Source organism: Falco rusticolus, chromosome 5 (genome assembly GCF_015220075.1).
Source record: "Falco rusticolus isolate bFalRus1 chromosome 5, bFalRus1.pri, whole genome shotgun sequence".
Lineage (NCBI taxonomy): Eukaryota > Metazoa > Chordata > Aves > Falconiformes > Falconidae > Falco > Falco rusticolus.
This window is the reverse complement of record NC_051191.1, coordinates 48678949-48702673: the sequence shown is the minus strand read 5'-3', so window position 1 is coordinate 48702673 and position 23725 is coordinate 48678949. Positions and strand designations below refer to the sequence as shown.

Genomic DNA, 23725 nt, shown 5'->3' with positions numbered 1-23725 from the left:
ACCTGGGGAGACTAGCATGAAAAAAAGCAGGTCTAACTTTCATATTAGTCTGTTGAAGCAAAAATAACCCTTTTACAGATGATAGGGATGGACAAGATCCAACTCTGCATTGTCTCATGCAGGGAAAGTCTTTTAGGGAAAGAGTGAAATGGGAGGAGTCTGTAGAAAAGTGGATCTAACTTCCACAAGCAGTGCAGTTATATGTAATTACATCTCATCTAGATGTGTTACGATCTCTCAGTCACTCGGGGCTATGGTTACAAATGAAGTCAATCTTAGTGTGTAAAATACACAGTGATTAAGAGTGTTAGGAAAGACTATGATCTTCATCTCTCTTCTTTTTCCCATGGGTAAAAAAATGGAAGAATTCAAAAAATCACTCTTGCTTAATATACTTGACATATTACTTCCTTTTATATTAGTGAATAGGTAACATTTCTCCAGTGTTTCTGCTGATTAGTCCCAGCGTTTTAAATTTTTGAAGACCATAATTAAAAGCATACCTAAAAATTGAATAAATTCTCAAGTATTTTTCCACCTTCTTTTGTCTCCAACAACCCTGCTTTTTCTCACTTTTTTAAACAAACTTCATGCTGCTCAACAATATCATTATTCTGGGCTTGATGCAACTTCTACTCTATGGAGCTAGAAATTTTCCGTAAACTTTAATAGGATATAGACATTAGTAACATCAGTGGCATAATGTATATGGAGCTCATTCCCCCATGCGATCAGCAGTCTTTATTCAGTTTACATTCATGAGATATATTTTTTTTTTCTATTGCAGCACTATATGAAGACTTTTGGAAGACTTAAGAGTAATTTTACAAGGAAAACAAAGAAACAAAAAGCAAATATTTATGTGCTGTTAGAACTCAAGAACTCAAAAGAGAATGAGCAGTAGATCTATACCAAGCTCTTGTGTGAAACATTTTACAGTTCAAAACACCTTAACACAGCAGAAGAATGACCTGTTTCTCAAAGTCTAACTGTGCTTTAGGGCAGGTATTAGACTGTTGAGCATCAGCTGTCATGACATGATCCAGGAGGAGAGCAGTCTGACCCCATACTGCTGCTCCTAAAGATATAGATGTGTCAATAAAAGCTGGGTTTTGGTAGCTTGTTTCCGTGGCATAAGGGGCAGCATGCCCCTTAAATTTATCCCATATGCCATCCTTGCCTCTCGCATAGCTGCCTCCTTTCTTCATCTGTCTGCTCCGTTATGTCCAGTGTGCACTTTTTCACCAACCTGTATTCTGCCTTACTTTTCAGCATTATGAAAGAGGATTTCTGACTATGTTCAGGTTGCATCCTTAAGCACAGGTCAGAGGGCAGTTTAAAAGCTGGTGTCTGCTCTGAGCAGCTCCACATTTCCACACAACAATCAACAGAGCATCTTTTTCTCTGTACTGTACAATCACAACAGAAGCAGACCAAGGTTCGATATTTTTAATAGTCCATCAGCATTTGCAGCATAAAACTTTATGCCTTAAGACAGATTTCCCACAATATAGCCTGTAGTGTTTTCCAAGTGTGAATGTGAAAAAGCAGAAACCCCCTGTCATCTGCAGGACAGCTGACATACCCCACACCTCCCTCCTCCAATAAAGTAAATTATGCTCTACCTGAGTAGTTATTATCTTGTTTTGGTTTTGGAAGTTTTCTTTACCATTTATCTGGGGAATGTTACATTTTATACTAAGCTTCTTTCATAAAAAAATAACTGCTTCATAGTACCCTAACGATAATCATGGGATTCTTATTTTTTCATTAAAAACCAGGTGCAGACATTTTTTGAACAGGGATGAATCTGTCATCAAATATGAACATCAAAAATTAGTTGAAAAGTCTTATTTTACAAGCTCTAGAAACCTGTTCTAAACTTTACCACTTGGAATTGCCAGATTCAAAATAAGTGTTAAGTTACTCTATACTTCATTGCACTAAAGCACTGTGCAATCTACTATAATCAACGGCAAACTTAACTCCTGTTGCTCAGTAATCTTTCTTTGATTTCTGTTTTCTGCTTTCATTATGACATGCAGAATGATTAAGATGAAGATCCAGGAATTAGATCCAGTAACCTGATTACAGACTTTTAGATCAATTACACATCTATTTCCATTTAAAAAAACATTAAGTATCATAATATTAAAATACCTTGTAGTAAAGGCCTGCTTTACTATTTTAGCATGTTATCTAATGTGAACTAATTCACAAATAACTCTGTATGTCTAGAACTACTGTTTTGGAATTCTCCTTACCTTTTCCTACAGTTAGAGAAACTTATTCAACAACATATTCTTCAATTAGCAAGGTAAAGTCACCATGAAAAAAATGACACTTTTTCATTTATATTGTATGGTTTGGTTTGGTGTTTTTTGGGGGGGTATTTTTTGGTCATGTTCTGGGACTCATTGAAGACTTGCCTTTCTTGAGAAACAAAGGAAACACTGTTGCAAGCAGTTTTGGTTCCCATGTGCTTTTTTCCTCAGTTTCCAGGGCAAATTGCATGAGAAATGCAATGTCCCAAGAAAACTGCGTGAACCAAAGATGGAAATACAATGAAAGAAGATGACATAATTAAAAATTCCAGTTTCTCTCTTTATCTTTCTTTTTTATTTTCCTTTGGGGGTTTTGGTTTGGTTGGGTTTTTTTTCTTTTCTTTTTAATTGAATCAAAGAAACAGTTGTCCTGGGCATACATCACTCATAATTGAAAACAGCTGGAAAGTGTTGTTAGAAGGAAAAAAAAAAGTGTTTTGTTCACATAAGTCAGTACACAACTCCTTAGAAGCTTTTCCTCCTAAGTTATGGAATGCCTCGATGGTAACATTCATGAAGCCCAGAATGATGTTTCTAATTATGTGTGTGGTGGTTACAATTTCAACCAATCTTTTACACAAAAAGAAGAAAAGAATTCTTACTTTGCCAAGTTGGTGAGTCCAGACAGGCCATCAGCATCAATTTTGCTGATTTTGTTGCCATCAAGGTGAAGTTCAGTAAGGGACGGGGGAAGGCCTGAAAGAGAGAACACCATCAAATCACTTTTGGTAAAGGATTGGTATCTTATTCTAAAAAGGCTTGTGTTAGACTGAGAATCTTTTACAGTAACAAAAAATTTTTTTACTAGACATGGCTCAGCACAATTCACTGAAGGAAACAAGGAACTTTCACAATCAGGGAAACTAAAAACAACTAGTAACAATTTATTTAGCATGAAATAAAATCAAGCTCCCAAGGTCATCATAAAAGTTAATTCTTAAAAACCAGATAAATTATATTCTTCTCAGATATGAATTCTGGCCTTCATGATTATGTAAATGGTTCAAGGTAAGAGAAAGAGCCTTCACTTTAGCCAGCCTATCCACATACATAAATCTACAAACATTGATTTTTAACAAATAACAGCAGCTGAAAATGAGATTATACAGCTGAGGTAAAATAATTATTTTTTTTATTTTAGGTAGGGCACACAGTATTTTGCAAATTCTGTTTATCAGGAAAAAAAAATTGGAACCAAGTATTTTAACTATCTGAGGTCCCTCAAAGGAATATCCAAAACAGGAAATGTGGGAAGAAAGAAATAACAACTAGTATTACCTTTGAAAAAGTTTTCAGCTCTTTTGAAACAATCTGCTGACTGTAGTATGAATAAATTGAATATAATTTCCTTTGGAATGGAACCATTCTGGTTTGTTTTATTTTGTTATGTTTTTTAATAAGTTATTTTGAAGTTCTTATTTTGTAGCAATTTGCCATGAAGTACTCTTAAAAATAGCAAATGTTTCTGTTTTGTATAAGAATAGTATTTGTGGCTTCAAACTCCACAGACTTGTGGAGCGCTGATTTTATGCTTGTAGAACTTCAGTTGATTCTACTTGAGTTTACATCTGTTTAATGGTGATCAGGCTCACCAATCAGGGTTGGAGGGTGAAAATATTCTTCTACTTTATATTTCAGTTATGAGACAAGAAAAGCAGAATATCATAAAATGGCTTACTTTTAACAATGCATCTCTTGTAGAGCTTCTCATAATAGAAAACCAAAATTTGCCAAGCCAATAAAAGTCAACTGACCAAAAAATGAAGTAGTCAAGTAATGGGTACTCTAAGGACTGACTCAGAACTCAGGATTCTTCCATAATAATATTTTTTTTTCTGGCTGACTAGAAGTCACTATATTATACTTGTGCAAATCTTTGTAATATTAATTGTATTTCTTACCTTTTGGGATGCTAGTAATGTTGGTGTCTGCGATACGGATGTAGGAGAGCCTCTTCATCCCCTGAAAAGCTCCATTTTCAATGCCTGAACTCTTGATTGGATTGGTGCCTAGTTCTGCCAACAAAACACGGTCATGAGCTTTGCTGCAGTGTAGGTACCTACAGCCTTCAGGTCAAAGCTAAAACTCACTTTGGAGGTACAATTTATTGGAGCATTTCTTGACTTTCTACATAAAATCACTGACTGAACTAAAACATCATCTTGAAAAAACAGAGTTGATTTTTTTTATAATTTCTTATGCTCATACCTAAGACAATCACTTGATTCAGTCCATTAAAGACAGCTTTCCTCAACTTGGAGATCTCATTCTCATGAGCCCGTATCTCCTGGAGAGACTTCGGCATGTTTTCTGGGAGTTCCTTCAGGTTGTTCTTGGACAAGTAAAGCCTTTCCAGCTTCTTCAGAGGAGCAAAAGCTAATGGGCTGATTTTGCTGATTTTGTTGTTAACAAGGATCAATGCCTGTGGAGTAATAATGAAGGAGATCTCAGATGATCACTAGGGAAATTATTTTAGGAATTAAACATTTTAAAATGATGATTCTTTTATAATATTTTTGATGCCTTTTGACAGTCAATCTAGTGAGCTGAAGAAAATACAATGCAGTACTAAAACAAATAGATAAAGAACTTCTGAAATGGTGAAAGATAAACAAGGCCTACATAATAAATGCAAGTGAGCACTTCATCACTGAGGTATATGCAGCTTCTCTTAACATCCATAATCGATACTCCAGAATAAGTGCCACCCTTCCATTTGAAAGTTGTAAAGAACAAGACATGCACATAAAATTAACATTTTCAGGTTTATTTGAGGGTTTTTTTCCATTTTTTTTTTATTCTGAGGATACTTTTATACCTTACCCATCATCACACAACCATCCTAACCAGTTTTTTTCTGAACAGAATATTCTATGATTCTATACAGTGAAGGCACAGTCCAGCTTAGTAAAAGTATTCTTATCATTACCTCTTTCCTGTTAGTTGTAGAGACTGCACTGATTAGATTTCTGTCTGATAATAACCTCCTTTTTGTAAAGATATAAGCTTTTTTTTTTTTTTTGGTAAGTGTACCTTGGTACAGGAGGGGAGCAATTTGAAGCATCATACTGTAAGATCTGCAGTTAGGTATCATGGACCATATTCATAATGGCTATTATGTAGGTGCTTAATCTAATTCTCACAACTGTGATATCTAGACTCAGGGTAACTAAGCAAATTAGCTCTCCATACAGTCAGGGGAGAAATGCTTCTATGAAAACTCTGTTACCTGTCATAAGTGGTCCCAGTATGCCTCTGGAATTTCACATTAATGCTAAGTCTCTGATTTACCAAACAGGACATAAAAAGGGAAAAGAAAGTCCCATCACTGTTAGAACATTAATGCAGCTACTGGAAAGGATTTCAGATACGATACACATCAGAATGAATTGTATAATTCCATTTGTTTTCTATCTACTTATCAGACTTACAGTGCTGCATGTTTGTGCAGTGAATTAGGTAGAATGGGCTGTATAAATATAGATATAATATCTGCTTAGATTCATTACTAGAAAATAGCTAAAGACCATCTTTGTTCACTAACTCCATGATGCTGTTTTTAGAAACAGAAGGCAACAGTTACTGCTAAACCACAATTTTTTTATATTGCATACACTATAGTTAAAATTCAGTGCATTTTAATACACAATATTTTCAGAATTACACTTTAGTCTCTTTCCTAGAGGAAAACTGAGCATTCAACTCTTTCCACAGTCAGTTAAGTATTAAAACAGTGCCAAGAGGTGTATCAGCATCTGTGACAGCACCTCTCCACCATGGAAACAGAAAGAGAGGTGAGAAGATAGCTTAAAATAGTATTTTATTTGTGGGGTTTTTCCCTAATGCATTCCTTTTGCAGATCACTCTAAGCAAAGAAAGCAGTATGTTCTGTACATTGTTTAACTGAATACACGTAAAGCTGAGCATATCTGGTTTTAATTTTGTATGCTAGCTAGCATTTGCAAGAGGAAGGAGAAAAGGTCACTCACAGTTCAGCAGAGTATTTCCCTAATGATGAGGCTCTCCCAAAATAAATATATTGGTCAGTGGAAGCCATGACCCCAACAGTCTTTTATTTGAGCCTGAGCTATAAGAACTGCCATGAAAACACATGGGGTACACATGGGGTGTGGTTTCCTGAGTCATCATTGCCAGAATTGTGATACAGATGTAGGTTCTGCCTATGGTGTAGTACAGCTACCTGCACAATATTTGGACATAGGAAATAATTCAGTTATAAGGGATACAGTCTGAATTATGCAGATGAGTCTCTTTCCTTGTTTATATCGTAATAAGTGAATAACTGAATGTGCAACTGCTAGTTACATTCTTCTTTTTTTTTTTCTTTCTTAATTTTCCCATGGATTTCTTTTCCATATAAATCAACATTCAAGGAATTGAGACTTGAAATTTTTATCGTGCATCCTGTTTTGTTCTGCTTGGTCATTTATTTCAGCTAAAAGCCTCCCTTACCTTTATTCCTTCTTTATTTGATTTATTTTAACTTTGTTGCCTTTCAGATAAAACATTTGGGCTATGATTATCACAGCTGATGATCTGATGTGAAATATTTCTTGCTGGAAATAGGTAGGCATACATTCAGCTAGGCACTGCAATGTAAATATTCTCTGAGCTGTTGATGTTAGGAGGTTTGTTACAGGTCTTCAGAGCAGAACTGATAGTCCTGACCAAAACCAGAAATTATCTAAGTATTTAGGATTTATCTGTTCAATTTGCCAATGCTTTTTCCTGAATATGATCATGTTATCTTGAGGAAACACACAGAAATGTTGTTTTATTCAAACATTCAGAAAGTCTCACACTTAGAAATGATGGTATCTATCAAAGGTGTGTTTAAAAATACTGATTTCACAGTGGAATAGTGTGTATGGTGGCATAAGGTGGAAGGTATCACAAGCCTGTAGTTTTCAACTTTTTTTGTACCAGAATATCATTTCCCACTTACACCCCACTCTGCAAGCTCCTGCTCCTGGTATTATAAGCCTGCATTATTTTTCCACACTGTTGTACAGCTGTAAAAAAGAAAAAAATAAACCCACACATCAGAATTCACAGGAGAAGTTTTACTGTCTCCCAGAGCAACAGAAAATGATGAGGATAACACACCAGCACAACACCTGGCAAGCCATACCCCTGGGTTCCTTTCCCACTTCACAATAACTCTATTATATGTAAGACTTGAAGACCAAGCTATTAGCCTTGGAGCAATACTGTTTGCTTTCCTCAGAATGTGCACCGTATGGTCTGCATGTAACAAAAGTTAAAACAAAACAAAACGAAATAAAACAAAAAACTCAGGGGAATTTAGAGGTCAGTGAAAACAGGAACTAAAGGAGCAAAACCTAGGGAAAACATCTGCAGCAGTGCTATTGAGGAAGGGATGTTAGGCAAAAATACACACATGGACTAGCTATCCTGAATAAAGCCCAGATGGCATGGTGGGGCATTATATACATCTCGTTAAAGGACATACAAAAATTTTTTACAGAGCAAGAAGTACTTGGAGGGAAAAATAAAGGTCAGCCTGGAAGTGCTGAAAGTGCTGGAGCCCTTGGCCACAGATAGCACTTGTGGTGGTATATGAAATGATTTGGCAGAAATCTAAGAGCCTAGAACAGAGCCACAGGAATTGATACTTGTATTCAAAATCTATCTTCTTCAACATTTCCATTTTAGTGAATGGAAAAAGATATTTCTGTTAAAATGCACACACACACACACCAGGAAAAAAAAAAAAAAAAAAAAAAGAAAGAAAAAAAAGAGTTGAAGAATATCACCAATCCACAATACAAAAGGCTGAGCACAGGAATGTACACCTTTCAGATTGATTTCGTATGGGTGTTAAGATATTTAGCCATAGGTAAGAAAAGAGGCAGGAAAGAAGGAGAAAATAAAGAGATGTAAATACATCAAGTACTAAAGACATCACTTAGGCTAGGAGGGTTCATGGCAATTTCCTATGGATAAGAGAAAAATTAGCTTCCATCCCCATTTCCCTGAGATAAAGCCTTTTCCCCTTGTCATTTATAGCATGTAAATGTTGCATGGTAAACATTGAGTCTGTTATAATATTGCACTGTGATAATACCTATGAACCACCTTATCATGACCAGCAGTTTAAGTAGTGCTCACAGAGGAAAAAAAATCCAAGCTTTGCTCCAAAGATGGCTTACTTTTTACTGAAACACCTCTGGTATTAGCATAGTCAGGGAAAAAAAAAAAAAAAACGAACTAAAATTCCTGTATGACAGGAATAGATGCTGGCTCCATTGAAGTCAGTGGGAGTCTGGCCATTTTGCTCCCTCTGGCCTGGTTTCTACCTCAAATATTTATTCCCAAAACAAATAGGAGGATTCATAATTCAGGAAAATTTGGGAACATTTGTTGGCAGGCTTGTGTCAAAATACACCCTGACAAACTGCAGAGGGAGTGTGTGGCAATCCTGTAGGAACTAGTTAGCATATGGCTGCTCTTCTGGGATTACCAAAATTTACAATTTTTGCCCTGCCTGGGGTGGGGAGCAGTGGATTGTATTTTGGGGTGTAATCTCATTATGTGAGAATCTCAGGGGATTGATCTGTGAGATTTTCATCCCTACTTCTATTCTTCCTAGTTTAGAATACCTTGAAGAGACAGCCTTGCCAAAATCAGAAGTGAACTGTGAAATGATCAGCAAATTATTATGAGCCATAGTACATGGTGATACATCTGTTTTGCCAGCTGGGGATGGTACTCTTACCTAACATCAAGTCTTTAATGATGCATGCATCCTTCAGGGTTTAAACTGAAAAGTCAATCTGCTGACCCGATGGAATTTCTTTAATTTCCTGGGTTATGTATTACATTATTACCTGGTTTTTATTACAGTTCTGCTAGGAACAGTAATGGCTTAGGAACGGTAAGCTCAGGAGTCAGGCAATCAAGTAAAAAAAATAATAATTTTCATTCTTTTTGTTTGCCTTGTGTTTTTAGCTAAGTGATAACCTGGATATATAGACAAGCTTTTCTGTCAAATTATTAGAAGTGGATAGTGACTTAGGAAAAAAATTAATGAAGAACACAAAAAATAAAAACCAGAACTTGACTTTCTCCTCTAATTGTGTTATACCAGGAGACAGAATTCTACAAAATAAGTCTTCATTTTGAAATTAATTTAAAAAATCATGAACATTGGTAAACTTGAAGGAACCAAGAGCCTCTGGATCCAAGGAGGTCTCTGAACAGGATTCCAGATTTTACGTCTCCTGAAGGGCCTATGATCTACAACTAAGGCAGGAAAAGCATAAAGGTATAAAAAACCCATGATGGTGCAATTATTCTTTATTTGTTGTTACTTAAATTCTTTGGTAGGGTTTAGTAGTAACCCTACCAAACCCAGGGTCAAGGGAACATAGCTGAGAAAGGCAAGGAAAAAGGGACGACAGAGGAACAATAGGGAAGAGATGAATGAACTGTGAGGGAAGGAGATGGCAAGGCACTAAAACAACAGCCTGTCAGCATGAATGACAGACTGGGGAAAGCAGTTTGGTCACATCCACAGAACCCTGCTGGATAATCTCACAAAACCAAGGAGCCTGCCGCAGATCTAGTTTGTGTGGTGTTCGAGCTCCCACTGATAAGTCTTGTGTAACGTGACTTGCACAGATGACCAGGGGACAGATGGTTCTACACTTTCCTGCTCCAACAAAGCATAATTCTAATGCTCTGGAGTTCTAGAGAATCTTTCAACACTGTCCTTATCTACTGAATCAAGCATTTTGGTTATTTATCTTATCACAATTTGCTTGTTTATTTTATTGCTGTATTCCATAAAATTTTCTTTTTTCTTTAGCTGTTTAGTTTAGCTGACTTTTTCCAGAATTTTAAGGACCTCAAAGTATTTTTTTTTCTGTTGTTCTCCTCACACAAAAAGATCTTAACCCTCTGCTCATTAAAAATATTTTGCATGTATGTTTCAGTGGAAAATCTCATTGTGTGTTAAACATAATGCAAAGGAGAGCCTGAGGCAACAACAGCTCCCTAAGGGAGTCCTGCCTTTCAGATTAACCTTTTTTGTTTTCAGAATATTTGTTAGAAACTTACAGCTGCATCATGTTGAAAAAAAAATGTAAAAAGGTATTCTTCAGTCCCATGAAGAATGTTTGCCATTGATGATAGTGGAAATTGAGTTCAGAGGTAGAAACTGGACATAGATGTCTGTCTGGTTTTTACAGTATGCTGATGGTTACTGATTCTTCATTCTGTGATTTGCAGAGCATTATGTTTATTTAACTTTTCTTTTAATTATCCCTTGGTAAAGGGAACTGAAGCTGTAATGAGCCTTCAGAAGATTGTGTTCTTTCATTAATATTTTTTGATCTGTTAGGGACTTTATGGATCCCTGGAAGATGTTCTTAGACTTCTCTTCAGTTAATCTGGGCTCTTGCCTTCCATAGGGAGCCTTCTTTTGATAAAAAAAAAAAAGGGGGGGGGGGGAAAGGAGAAAAAAAAAAAGACTGCTTGAAACTTCTAATGCAATACATGATTTTTTTCCTCTTGATATTACTACAAGGAGTGTTTCAGTTTATTTGCCCATACATCTAATGCTGATAATGCCTTAATGTAGATATGGTCATAACCTTAAGTCCCAGGTTTAAATATCTTATCTCTTTTGTGCAGGTCTTTTCCTTCAGTATAAATACAACTGGGTTTAGCGCTGTTGTATGCACAGCCATGGCTTTGGATAGTCCTGCCAGCTTAAATTAAGTAACATTCCATTTGATTTCAAGCCAATAATGCATTTGTCTTCTTTTGCTGTACTAACACTGTGCCATTGAAAAATTCCTGTTGGAAAAGCATGCAGTCACTATTCTGTTGTTTGTGCTGTTCTTATAGTGATCTAATACACAGTAGTTTCTTTTACCTCTTTTTCCAAGTGCCAGGTGTTATACTGGTTTGCTTTGGCTTTGCCACACAGCATGCAACTCCATGTGCTGTTTTTGTAGACTCCTCCTTCACTCTGCATGAGGCCTTACTCATGTAGTATTTTGGATTCTTTATTGTGTCCATGGGGTCAAAGTACTGTGCTCTATCCAGAAGTGTCAGTCTGCCTGGAAAATTCTGACAGTTTCATAGAAGTATTTTTGCTTTGGTTTTTTTTTTTCCCCCTTGGCTTTTCCATAGCACCTCTCTGATTGCTTTGCCACAGGTCTAAATCATAAGCAAGTTTTCACATAATATCAGACAGTTTTCTGAAACCACAAAACTCAATCCTCGGCCCTAAAAAAAGACTGTCTTCAATTTTTTCCCTATTCTTCCAAGTCCTCTGCTAATAAAATGTACCTTATCTTTCATTTTTAAATAGCGTAAAGTCTCACTGAGTGTTTATAATATAACATTAATAGTTTGGCCACTTTTACCTGAATAAATCTAAAAATATAAAAACATGAAGTGCTCCAAAACTGTTGACTCTGGTGTTTTCTGGTAAGCATCTATTATTTGCAGATAAATATTCTCTTAATTGTATCCTTTCTTACTTGCCATATTTTCAAAGTTGCAGATATTAACCACTATTTTACCTACTCTGGAAAATTTTCTGATATAAAGAATATTTTTGTAGGTACTAATTTATCTTTCATTTCTTTTTCTGTGTATTGTGCACTCAAAACAAGCATTTACATTTATGCTGAAAGAGAAGCTATGGGCAAGTTATAGGTAGATCCTTTCTTCTCTTCTTAATTCGTGTGGGTTTTAGTACAAATTGAACTTTAGATTTGCCCCAAGTTGTTCATGAAAATCTCTTCTAGATCTATTACACCTGTGGTTGGTGGTGTCTATAGGAATTAGGAAGGAATTTTAAATGAATATTCAAAAGGAATAAACTGAATATACTGTTCATTTTTTCAAGATCTATGAAAATTAGGATTAAAGAAATTGTTCCCTTAGCTGATCACTTCATGCAAGAGGTTAATTGAAGTTGCTGATAATTTTAGATTTTGGAACAATAATACAGGTAATTTATGTAAATCTTCCTGTTTTAGTAGAGTATAAGAAGGTTTAGTAAAGTCTAAGAAGTCTAGAGATGAACATCATACTGTAAAGTGTAACACTATCACAAGTCATATTCATCAGGGAATTTAAAAAAAGGGATTAAAAAGCATATACATGATATATATATGCATATATGTATATCTCACATACACACATATATCTCCTTAAAACAGAAGTGAGAATAGAGCTCTATCAACAACAAAGATTTTGAGTTATATTTATCTAAAAACAATATCCCTTTTTCTCTATGGCTCTGAAGAATATTTAGTTGCAATGTGGGGAATGGGAATCATTCCCAGATATTACGTAAGAAGAAGAATGATGCCTGCTGAGAGTAAAGATGGTGCCTAGTCACATAAATGTACCACATAACTAAATTATTATTTGGGGGAGGAGATGAGAGGATCGTTTTTTGTTCTTGAGTAAATCCAGGAAAACTGCATTGTTCAGAAGGTTATTTGTTAAAACTTATCTTACTATTTTCATTCTTCTGTATGTTTCCCACTGGTCCCTAAGCATGCACTTATTTTGGAACTTACCCTTGGGAGTAAGACAAACAAATAATCTCTTCCCTGAAGAGTTATCTATTTAATTCGCTATTAAATTATACCTGCTGTAAGAAAATAAAGAAAAGCAGCCCACAGAGTTAACCTCAGTGAGATTACATAGTTCACAATACCTTAACTCACAGCAGGATGTATAACAGAGACCTGAGCTGAGTGCCAAGTAGGCAGAAGTCACTGGGGGAAGTGCTTTTTTCATCTGCAGTACCATGCTCTAACTCATTCCATGCAGCGTCATGAAGAAGGATTGTGAAAAGATTTATTTCACTGATGAGACATTTCTCTTTTTTAGCACTTTACAGGTGACCTTTACTGTAAACACAAGATTTCTTTCCAAGGTGTAAGAAAACCAAAACAAGTGGACAGGAATTAGGGTTGCAAATCTGTTCAGTAGCCAAGCAGAGGAATTGAAAAAAAAAAAATTCTCAGCTCATTCTAAAACCAAGTCAGATGAAACGTCATGTAGAAGCACCTACTTCTCTTTTTTAACTGTAGAGGTTATCTATGTAACTAGTTCAAGTATAGATACCTATGTTAAAATTAGATGACATGAACCTCAGCGTGGCTTACTGATACAGTTCATTATGGACAGACTGGCATTGTGCCTATTCCTAGAAAATTTTGTAAACTTTTCCTCTTGATGTTGCATTAAAACAAACATTTAAGAGGGAATTTGGAAGCAATAAAGGAGATAAATGTTTACAGGATTTATTTTTTTCCTCTCAAGTATAAGTGGCTGAATGCAGATTCTTTTTAAAACAGTGCTTGTCTGGGTGATAACATTGGCATCACGAACAGATAAATAGTGGGAGCTGGTTTCTTGGTTGTGAATGAAAACAGCATAGAAAGAGGCTGTGAAGAGCCAGGAAAACAAAGCCGGGTAGTTTACATTGGTTACAATCAAAAAGGATCAAATGGAATAATACACAGGATAAATTGATTTGGTGAAAGGCTAGAAAAAGAGTATTTTCAGAAATATGACTGAGTTGGGGTATTACTTTCAAAGGCAGAGGAGTAATATCCTTTTTCTGATCGTGAAAGAAAGAGATTATTTCAACCGAATTGAGGGAAGACTATGAGGTATGAATTTTAAGGTGTTGATTAAAAGTATAGAAATAAAGGAGAAGGACAGAGAAACAAAAATTTGGAAACAGAGGAAGGTAGTTGTCTGATGGAAACTTGGAAAAGAACAGGGGAACCAGAAAAAAAGGCAGTCACAGAAACCAGGGCAGGAAAATATTTCAGCAAAGAGAAAACCAGACAGCAGTTTTTTGAAGAGACTGGCAGGTAAAGGAGGATGAGGATGGAGTTTGCTGGGAGGAGGTTATTGCAACAACACAATTCCATTGCAGTTCAGGTTGCAGAAGGTTGATTTGAAAAGATTCTTGAACTAAAATTAGTACAGAGAAACTGCTGACAAACATGGCATATTCAAATCTCTGTGGGCTCAGAGGTGAGGGGAAGGAATACAGTAATGAGTGAGTGAGGTTGCAGGGTCGAGATGGATCCGCTTTTTAAATAGAAATAGCCAAGCCACTGTGCCAAAGGGACTGAAAACATAAATGACTAGGTGAGAGAAGTTATGATGGAGACCAGGAGACTGAATGGACAGGAGGCAGGTATGAAGAGATGAAAAAAGATGAGAAATTTCTGTGGTGTGAGAAGAGTTTGCAGGAGAGGAATGGGAAAGGAAACACACAGGCTGGGCTGGTGAAGGAAGATCACAGAGTATTTCATCAGTTTTCCTTAAAAACCTGAGTACCAGGCCAAAACCACATTTCATCCCCCCTCCCCCTGCCTTCTTTTTTTTTTTGCAAATATTAGTTAGTTTATACACTTACATGAAGATTCTTCAAGTTCTTGAAATCTCCCTCTTTAATTTCAGTGATTTTGTTGTTCTGTAAGTCCAGAAGAGTTGTGTCAGGAGGAAGATCTTTTGGCACTTTTTCCAGACCTAGGGACAGTGAAAAGAAAGAATTGACTTTGAAGGAAACTTTAAATAGGGATCATTACTCTTCTTAGCAGCATTTACCCTTCACTAAACACCATTTCTAGAACTCATTTCCTGAAAAAGCTTATGAAGACTTATCTGAAAGTATTTCTGTCCCCAGCCAGTCAAAGGGAGTTTTATTTTGCTATGTCAAAACAAAATTTATTTATTCACATTTCCATTATGCTGTTTCCTGAAACTATATCTGAGTTATAGCTTGAAGCAACATATCGATTTAGGAAAATTATTTCTAACACATTTAATTCCACTGAATTGTGTGAATAAATATCGCTTTCAGAAGGAGGTATGGTATTTATTAATTTCACTGTGTGTTAGTTTTTGTGGACAGAGAACATTTCCTGCTATTTTGCTATTTAAAAGGTAGTAAGCCTTTCTGAAAGAAGTACGTTAGTTAATTATAATAATTTCCAGAAAAAATACTGTTTGACAGTAACTGTCCACCTTAAAAAAAAAAAAAACAAAACAAAAAAAACAACACAACCAAAAAAAACCCAAAAAAACCACCAACAATCCACGTCCCCCCTTTTCTTTTATCTGAAGCTATGTCCAAGTTTTCTGGAGAACAAATCTCTTGGTCTCACTACAACAGCCAAAAGAACATCAGACAGTTTAAATTAAAGACTCTCTTTGGGACTATTTTCTGAATAGCTGATATGTAAGTACGATGAAGTCATGGAAATGAAATTATTTAGTGTTAAATAACACTTGCTTTACCCAGTTTTCCTTTCATACTGTGACTTGGAATAGAGCAAATCTTTTACAGTCATTCTGATTTACCACAAAATTAAAATGTTCTTTCCTAAATAGTTTTTTTTTTGGGGGGTTGTGTTTTTTTTAATAGAATGTGAAATGCTAAACAAATGGTAGACACTAATAAAGTCTCTGCATGGGCATCTAATAGAAGTGGACTTCTCTGCCTAGCAGTCTTTTTATCAGTAAATATTTTAAAAAATATTTCTTGAACTGTATTTGAATTGCCCTGAGAAAGATCGCTTTGTAAGTATCACCAGTGTCTCCCCAGTATGATGATGGACTGCGTGATACTGTTCTCAGATGAAAGATATGTGTCTCCATATATTGTTTCTTTAAACCTATCTATTTTAATCTGAAACATGGCATTGCAAACACAGTGAAATATGCTTGCCCAGAGGTAAGATGTGCTTTGCCCACAAAGGTTGTGGAGTCTCCATCCTGGGAGATATTCAGAAGTTGACAGGACTCAACCCTAAGCAACCTGATGTATCTGACCTTACTTTAGCAGGAGACAGACAAGATAATCTCAAAAGGTGACCTCCAGACTCAACAATTCTGTGATTCTGTGATATTTAAGGTTCACCACAAATGTGTTTTCACACCTGGAACATAGCTTTCTCTGTCAAAATCCAATGTTAAGCAAACCCGCTTCTCTTTCAATCTTTTTTAGCATACATATATACATCTGTAAAGTAATTAAAAAAAAAAAAAAAAAAAAGATTGGGTCTTATTTGGAAGGATTATGGTAAACCGTGAAAAAAAGCACATTTGGTACTATATTCTATAGTTACTACCATAAAATTTTACCATAAACCCTAGAGATGCCACAGTGCTGTGTATTGCAGCTTTTTACTACAATTAGTGATGTTCTAAGAATTCATTATAGATTTGGCCATATTCTTAAAAACATCTGCATGCAAATGAGGTCTCCAATTCATCTTTGGGTGCCTGGTGTGAATCTTCCAAATTATTGAGCATCTCACAGATCCCACTGATGTCTGTTACTGCTTTTCAGTGCTTAGCAAATTCTGGAAATAAGATTGCTTTTTTAGGTATCTATATATGTATGCAAGAGACCCAAACTTTTGAAAAGGGTTTGCTTCTTTTAATCTTACTTTTGAATTGATCATATTAGCCTGTATTGAACATACTCTGTTGTCCTATCATTACAAAAGTTTGGTTTCTGAATTTAAAAAACATCCTAGCCACTCTTTCAAATTTATTTTCCCATCCACAAATTATCTAACATTAGCTAAAAAATATGAAAATATTTAAATGTGATATTTATTAAAACTGAGTATCATATGCATTAGCCTGGCTGATCACATCACTATATTTTAATCACACCACTATACAAAAATTGTAAAAAGCACAATCATCCAGCCTGGAATGAATTAGTAAAAGTTTCTACTGTTCATGAAATGACAAGATCCAAAACTCACTTGTCATCCTGTTTACCTTACCGATACTCAGTGCATGAATATATGATAGAGATTAAGATCCTTCATATTACTAAAATTAACCATCCTCATTCAGGCACGGACTTCATTTTTAGTGAAGGCAGTTGCAAAACCCTCATTCCTTTTAAAAGTGTAGGACTAGAGTTCCAAATATATAAAAATGTGATACCATATAATTTGTACGTTGGTTGTCTTTGGACAGTTTTTGTCCTTAGTGGAGAGGAATGATGTCAGCAACTAAAAATTCTTTCCCAAAAAGCACTCCTTTTTCAAGACCATAATTTTGTTATAAGTTCTTACAGTCTAGCAACTTCTATAGCATTTTTCACATATAAATACAAAAAAAAAAGGTTTAATTACTTGCACTCAAAGTGACATTACTAAGTTATGGTTCTCAGTATATTTATATAAGTAGACTGGTATCTGTAAATAAGTGCTTATGGCAGAAACTAGGGCACATGAGAGCTATACAGCCGTCCTTTATGCCATTCCCTTGGAACATACTTTGTAAGAACCCTTGGATTGCCACTGAGGGGATAATTTGCCAGAGACTAAACTTCAAACTAAATTTCCAACCATACATTTCAAGCTTCTGTCAGCATCTAACAGCTCATTATCCCTGAATAGGGTAGAACTGATAACTTCTGAGAGCAATGAAGTTAAACTTTAGATGTTTCAAATTATAACAATAAGGCGAATTTCATGATCAGCTATCCATTTGTGAAAAGCGATTAATAAAGGCTTCCTACCTTGTATGAAAAACTGGGAAGATGTACAATACAGTAATTAGCTTTGCATGCAAAGAATGTAATTCCCATCCCTTAAAGTGTTAAACTTGTTTTATTACCTGTCTCATGTATATTCTGTTACACATTTCCTGAAGCTGTTTTTTAAAATGTTTCAGAAAAAAACTATAGAAATGATTTTTTTGTTGTTGTTGACTTGTTTGAGTTTTGAAGACCAAAGCGTAGAGGAGTACACGATGCACCCCAGGTGCTGGAGGGACATTGCATTATCATTAAGCGGTTTAGTACATCCTCCAGCTGAAAGATACACCAACTGGAGCTTTCCAGTGGAGGAAGGGTTTATAAAAGGATGGATCTGGAGACTACCTCGTAAATTCAGGGCTAAACTGTGTTTCAGGTGTGGACTGGATTCAAGTGTTCCACCACTTGTCACATCTACGATGGCTTCAAGAGCTCTGCTTCAGCTGGCAGGTCCAGGTCGCTGTGCAGATAGATGGTTCTCCAGACAGATACATGTAGGACGAGCATTGGTGTAGTCCAGACTAGTGCCTGTGCTGGAGATTCCCTACCTGGAGAGCAAACCTTCAAACCTTTCTGGCCAGGACAGGTAAATAGATAGCCAGTTCAGATGAACAGGGGAGCCTGAACTGAAATGACAGCATGACAGAATTTGAACCGAAACAAGAAAATTGTAATCCCACTGGAAGTTGAAATAGATTTTGGGTTCTGGATTAGAATAACTATTTCCCTGGAGGTTTTTTTGATTCCTCTGTCTGGGAGACTGAGAAGTTTAGACAGGAACTGTGGGCTGTCCTTACTACCAATTTCTGAGAAACTCCAGTGACACCCATACACTTCTGAAGCCATGCTGTACAGCATGACTGCATGTCTGCTTACAAATGCCTTCCAGTGAAATTTATGTAATACTAACTGAAAAGGGAACTGGTGTTGGAAAATGTCAATTGAGTCACCTCTCAATCATTTTAAGAACAGTTTACACAAGTATTCCAACTCTTGGCTGTGATTTTTTAATACATTAAAGTTTTCTTCTTAAAAAGCCATATGAAAATCTCTCATAGTAGTCTGACTTCTTATGTGAATAATCAGTGCTACGCAGTTTGGTATTCAGTTCCCTGGAAATATTTCAGGCTTCTAGTACCTAAGATTAACTTGTAACTGAGTAAAGTTTTAGATTCTTCTGCCTTTCCCACTGTATGTTAAATCAAAAATATCTGTCTTTATTTTGGTTGAATAAAACTAAGTCATTGATTACTTAAGTTTGTAAATATTTTTTTTTAATTCTACTTATTCACAAGTAAGTATAAAAGGTATAGCTCCACCATTCCAAAAATCTTGTTTACACTGAATTTAAGAGCCTAAATATTACGGAAATATAAAGGATTTAATAAATCAGTTCATGTACCCTCAGTCATAAAGACCATTTTGATTTGCACTAAAATATTTCTTTGGGAGAAACCATGACTTCCTTATAGAAGATGAGCAGCCATCGGTTCCTGCAGCACAGATCAGATCTGTATTATTCTCTGCAGATTTTTATAATGGAAATGTTCTTCTGTTCTGCATTATCAACCTGTAGCACTCAATGATTCCCACCAGTGTACACGTATGTGTGTAAAAATACATGCGCATGAAAACACATACAGAACAGAATACAGCACAGAACTAGAAAATGGGGTGGTGGGGGGGAACTGTGCAAGTGTGCTCAAAATACTTCCTGTTAGTCAGGATCAGCTGAAATTTATTATTCTGGATAGTTTTCTTAACTTTTTCTTACACTTATCACTACACCACAGATTTTTGGAACAGACACAATCAAAATGTATTCATCACAATCCAGCAGAGATGGATAATCAAGGGCCCACACTCACTTTTGGAAGCACTGGAAGGCTCATCTACTCTCTACCTAGAAGACATTTGGTGGGGAGAGGTTAACAGGACCAGGAATTCCTCGTATAGTGGGAGGATGGAGAAGGAGGTAACTTTGCATAAAACAGGCTTGTCTCTGTGGGATCCTATCTACATGGGGTGTAGTTTTTTCCTCATAATTTCTTAAGGAAATTACAGTGTCTGGCTGTTTAACTGTGATTGCCTCACCTCCTGGAGAGGACAGAAGACTGATGGATCTGGAAATTTTATGAGACCAGAAATTAGGCAGAGAAGAGCCAAGGCTGGCATAATTGAGCCCTTCTCCAGTCCCTGAGAGAGCAGCAATCTGTGGCTAGCCATCTCCTGTGTAGTACTGCACCAGCCCAGTGAGCTTACGCTGCCATTCAGCCAGCCAAACAGGTGTAGGAGTTGTAGCAAGGATTTGGGAATAGTGTGAGGACTAAGGCAGGTTAGGGGTTTTGGTATACAAGACAGGCTTTGCAGTTGAGGGAGTAACCTGCACAGCTACAGGAGCTGTGATCAAGCAGCCATGGAACTGTTTAACCCACAAAAGGAGAAGGGTGGCTTCTGAACCCTCCTTGCTATGAAGGGGTTTCAGTCCACTGCTCCAGTTTCTCAGAAGTGAGAGCCACAAGTTAGTCTGCAACTTGGCATGGAGCCACATTTCTGCTGAAGCCATAAGACTATGCAGAAAAGGAATGTGGGATTTATGGGGCCAGCAAGGGAGACTAAGCAAATAGGAGTCTGTCTGTAGCCCAGAGATGAGGACACTTCCATGAGAATTGCATCCTTGCAGCACTGAGACCACATAGTCAAAATAACAAATATGTGAACAGTGCCAATTATAAACAGCTTTAACAACGCAACAGAGCTTGTGGTTTGAAGTTTTTGTTTGGAGTATTTGTTGGGGGTTTTTTCCCCTCCACCTATCCATTTTAAAACAAGCAGGAATGGGGCTTTTTTGTTCTGAATAAACTTTCCCTTCCCCAGCTGGAGAGAAGGGGCCAAAAGCAGAGACACATCTGAATGCCGTAGCTCAGATACATGTATTATTACATTGCAGCACTCACGAATATTATCACAGGGGCCATAAAATGGGGCTCTTTTCAAGACTCCTTCAGTTTCCACAAACAGCTGCTGCCAGCTGAGGAATTTGGGCTGAGCTACATGTAATTCCCAGCCGTGATCATCAGCGGCTGTTTTCCCGATGGAGGCAGCCTCTCCAGCAGTTGCCTGTGCTGCCTGGGCAGGCTGCTGTCTGCTCTCCCCTGCTCCAAGCCCAGCTCTGCTGCATCCCACTGACGGGGATGCTCTTATAATGCCCTGAATGGACCCTGGGGCGAATGAGGTGAATGGCAAGCTTACAGGGTCAGGATACTTAGTCACAGAAAAAAAAGTGGCTCAAGAACTGCTTTCTGGAAGGATGGCAAGGAGCTTAACACAGCTTTGAATGCTTTGACTTAGAAAAGTTCACTGATGCTTTCCCAGGCTATTTGCTTCAGTATTTACTGGAAATTTGCTCGCTATTGTGTGGGATTTGCAAATAGGAATGATTTCATTATTTGCATCCTGCCACCCATAAAATAATAAACAATTGTCCTTCTCTACTGAGAGGTATCCACAGTCCCCTCCTCTCCTGCTTTCAAAGTAAATATTTGTTCTCTACTTTCCCCTCCCTTGCTATGAAATCAGCATTAATATTTTTTATTCTAAGAGATATAAAAAAGCCATGTCTATTCAAATGCATGAGACTTAAAATACATCTTTTTAAACGTGATTCAAAACCATTTTTCAGATTTTTTTCCTCCTCTTCAGTTGGTGAGACTCATCTTCCATTAAGATCCATTTTGGACTTATTTTTCTCACAGATTATTAATTTTGTATACCTCTGACCCTTTCCATAGGAAAGAACAAGAAAATTAACTCCATTCCCTGCTGAGATGGCCTCTCAGAAAGGTAGACCTGCTGATATGTTACCACACTGGGTTTTTTTCCCCAAAACATTTACAACATTCCTTCCCAGAGCAGAGTGAGAAACACAGAAAAATAGAAACAAATTCATGCATTAAGATCAAATGCATAATTCTCCATTATGATAGTACTAATAATTATAAAGGCCCTACCTAGTGAAGGTTTAAAAATGAATGCATTGCTTTAACTACTCCTTTCCATTTCCACCCACTCTGTGCAGCAAACAAAGTAAAACGGATATTGCAAGCTACAGATGTTACGAATTATTTTTCAGCGCTAGTCACATTTTTGGTACAGATAGATTCAGCCTCCTGGCTCCAAAAGCTAATACCTAAGAGTAATGATATATTCTTGAAACTAAAAGTCCAGCAACTTCTATTTCTGTGTTCTTTCTAACTGACTTTTATTTTCAAAGGTCCAGAAGGTATATGCCTTCGCAAGAAGCACTGAAGTATTTTAGAAAGGCAGAAAAATATTCTGAAATAATCATGAGACTTCAAGGATGAAGACATTAAGTAAAAAATATCAAATATTATGAGTTTGCTGAATTCCTAGAACTGCCAGCTTTACATTTCCCACTGTCATGGTTACAGACATAAAACATCCCATCAGAGAACAGCAATTGTCCTGTGTGATTCATGCGATCTGCCAGCACCATGTGCATAATGGCTTTAGTGGAAGTAGATGCAACGCAGATGTAATATCTATGAGTATTCATTCATTAAGGTGAAACACTTATTTCTTACAAGTATTTTAGAGTAGTCAGAAGAAAGCATTTCAGTGACTCAGAAAAGTGAGCATTATCTAACAAATTACATTCTGAAAGATCCTTTGGAGCAATATAATTTGATGGTTGCCTGGTTCACAGTTTAAGCAGCAGGCAGCAGATGACAATTTAAAGATAGCTCCCTCAGTCTTTACTTTGGGATTTACCAGAATTACCACTAACATATTCTATTAGCCGTAAAGAGTAACTTTGGCAGGGGGTGGGGGGTGGGGAGTTGGTGGTGTGGGGGTGGATCTTCTCTGGTTTCAAGCACACTTACCCCTTCCTGTTCTGACCACATGGCCATTGCACAGCCTTAGTTTTATTATGACCTGAGGGCAAAGTTATGTTCCCAGTTATTTCAGGTACTTCTAAACATAACATGGCCATTTTTCATAAACGTTGTAGGATTGTTTTCAACCTACTTTCATGCAAGCTAACAGTGGAAGGAGCTGCTGTGACTGTGCCTGGACATAGTAAATAACATTTCAGTAAATGTTGGGAGATAATTTCCTAACTGAAACAGGGAGTCTACAGGCCTGTTAGTTCCCATTTTTTTACTAAATGATGTTTTATATATGCTTATAACTCTTAGATACTTTTGCTTTGTCACTTATTTATTTTGTTAGTCCATTAGTAACAGATCTTCCTCAGGTCAGGTATCACTGTAACAGCCATCTCCAGCCCAGAGAATGTAAACTCCCTGTCACAGAATGAAAGAATAAAGGACAGAAAATAAATTTTCCCCACTAACCCTGAAAACAGTTTAATTAATTTCTTCTCATAATTTCCTTCTTCCTTTTTCCTTACCTGGATTTGAAACTGTCTATATGTCTCCTTTTTTAATAATTACTGATATAGCTTCCCTTGAAAAAGAGAAAAGATTTTTCCCTTTCTTGCTCATACTATCCCTTCGTTTCTTTTTCTTTTTCTTTCCTGGGCTGCTGCTACTATACAAACTTTATTAGCACTGTTCACTTTTACTTTCCCATTCTTAGTTCCCAGTGGTAAAGCATCAGTACAATCTTCCCAATCTGAAGGTGTGGAAATCAAAGCTGGAGACCTCATTGAATTTATGGAAAGAAATGGCATCAGAGATGAATGATAACATAGCATTTTAGTCCCGTTTGGCTAACTCACTTATGCCTTTGATCCTATACCTCTTAGGCAGAG

General features: G+C 36.7%; 1 protein-coding gene across 1 annotated transcript in view; it reads right to left on the bottom strand.

The window, feature by feature from the left end:
• DCN (decorin) overlaps positions 1-23725 on the bottom strand; it is a 40173-nt gene that overhangs the window by 4442 nt on the left and 12006 nt on the right. The window contains exons 3-6 of the mRNA XM_037389536.1: positions 14779-14891; positions 4533-4746; positions 4226-4339; positions 2927-3020 (exon numbers count right to left, since the gene is read on the bottom strand). Coding sequence (XP_037245433.1) covers positions 2927-3020; positions 4226-4339; positions 4533-4746; positions 14779-14891 — 535 coding nt within the window. The remainder of the gene's footprint in view (positions 1-2926; positions 3021-4225; positions 4340-4532; positions 4747-14778; positions 14892-23725) is intronic.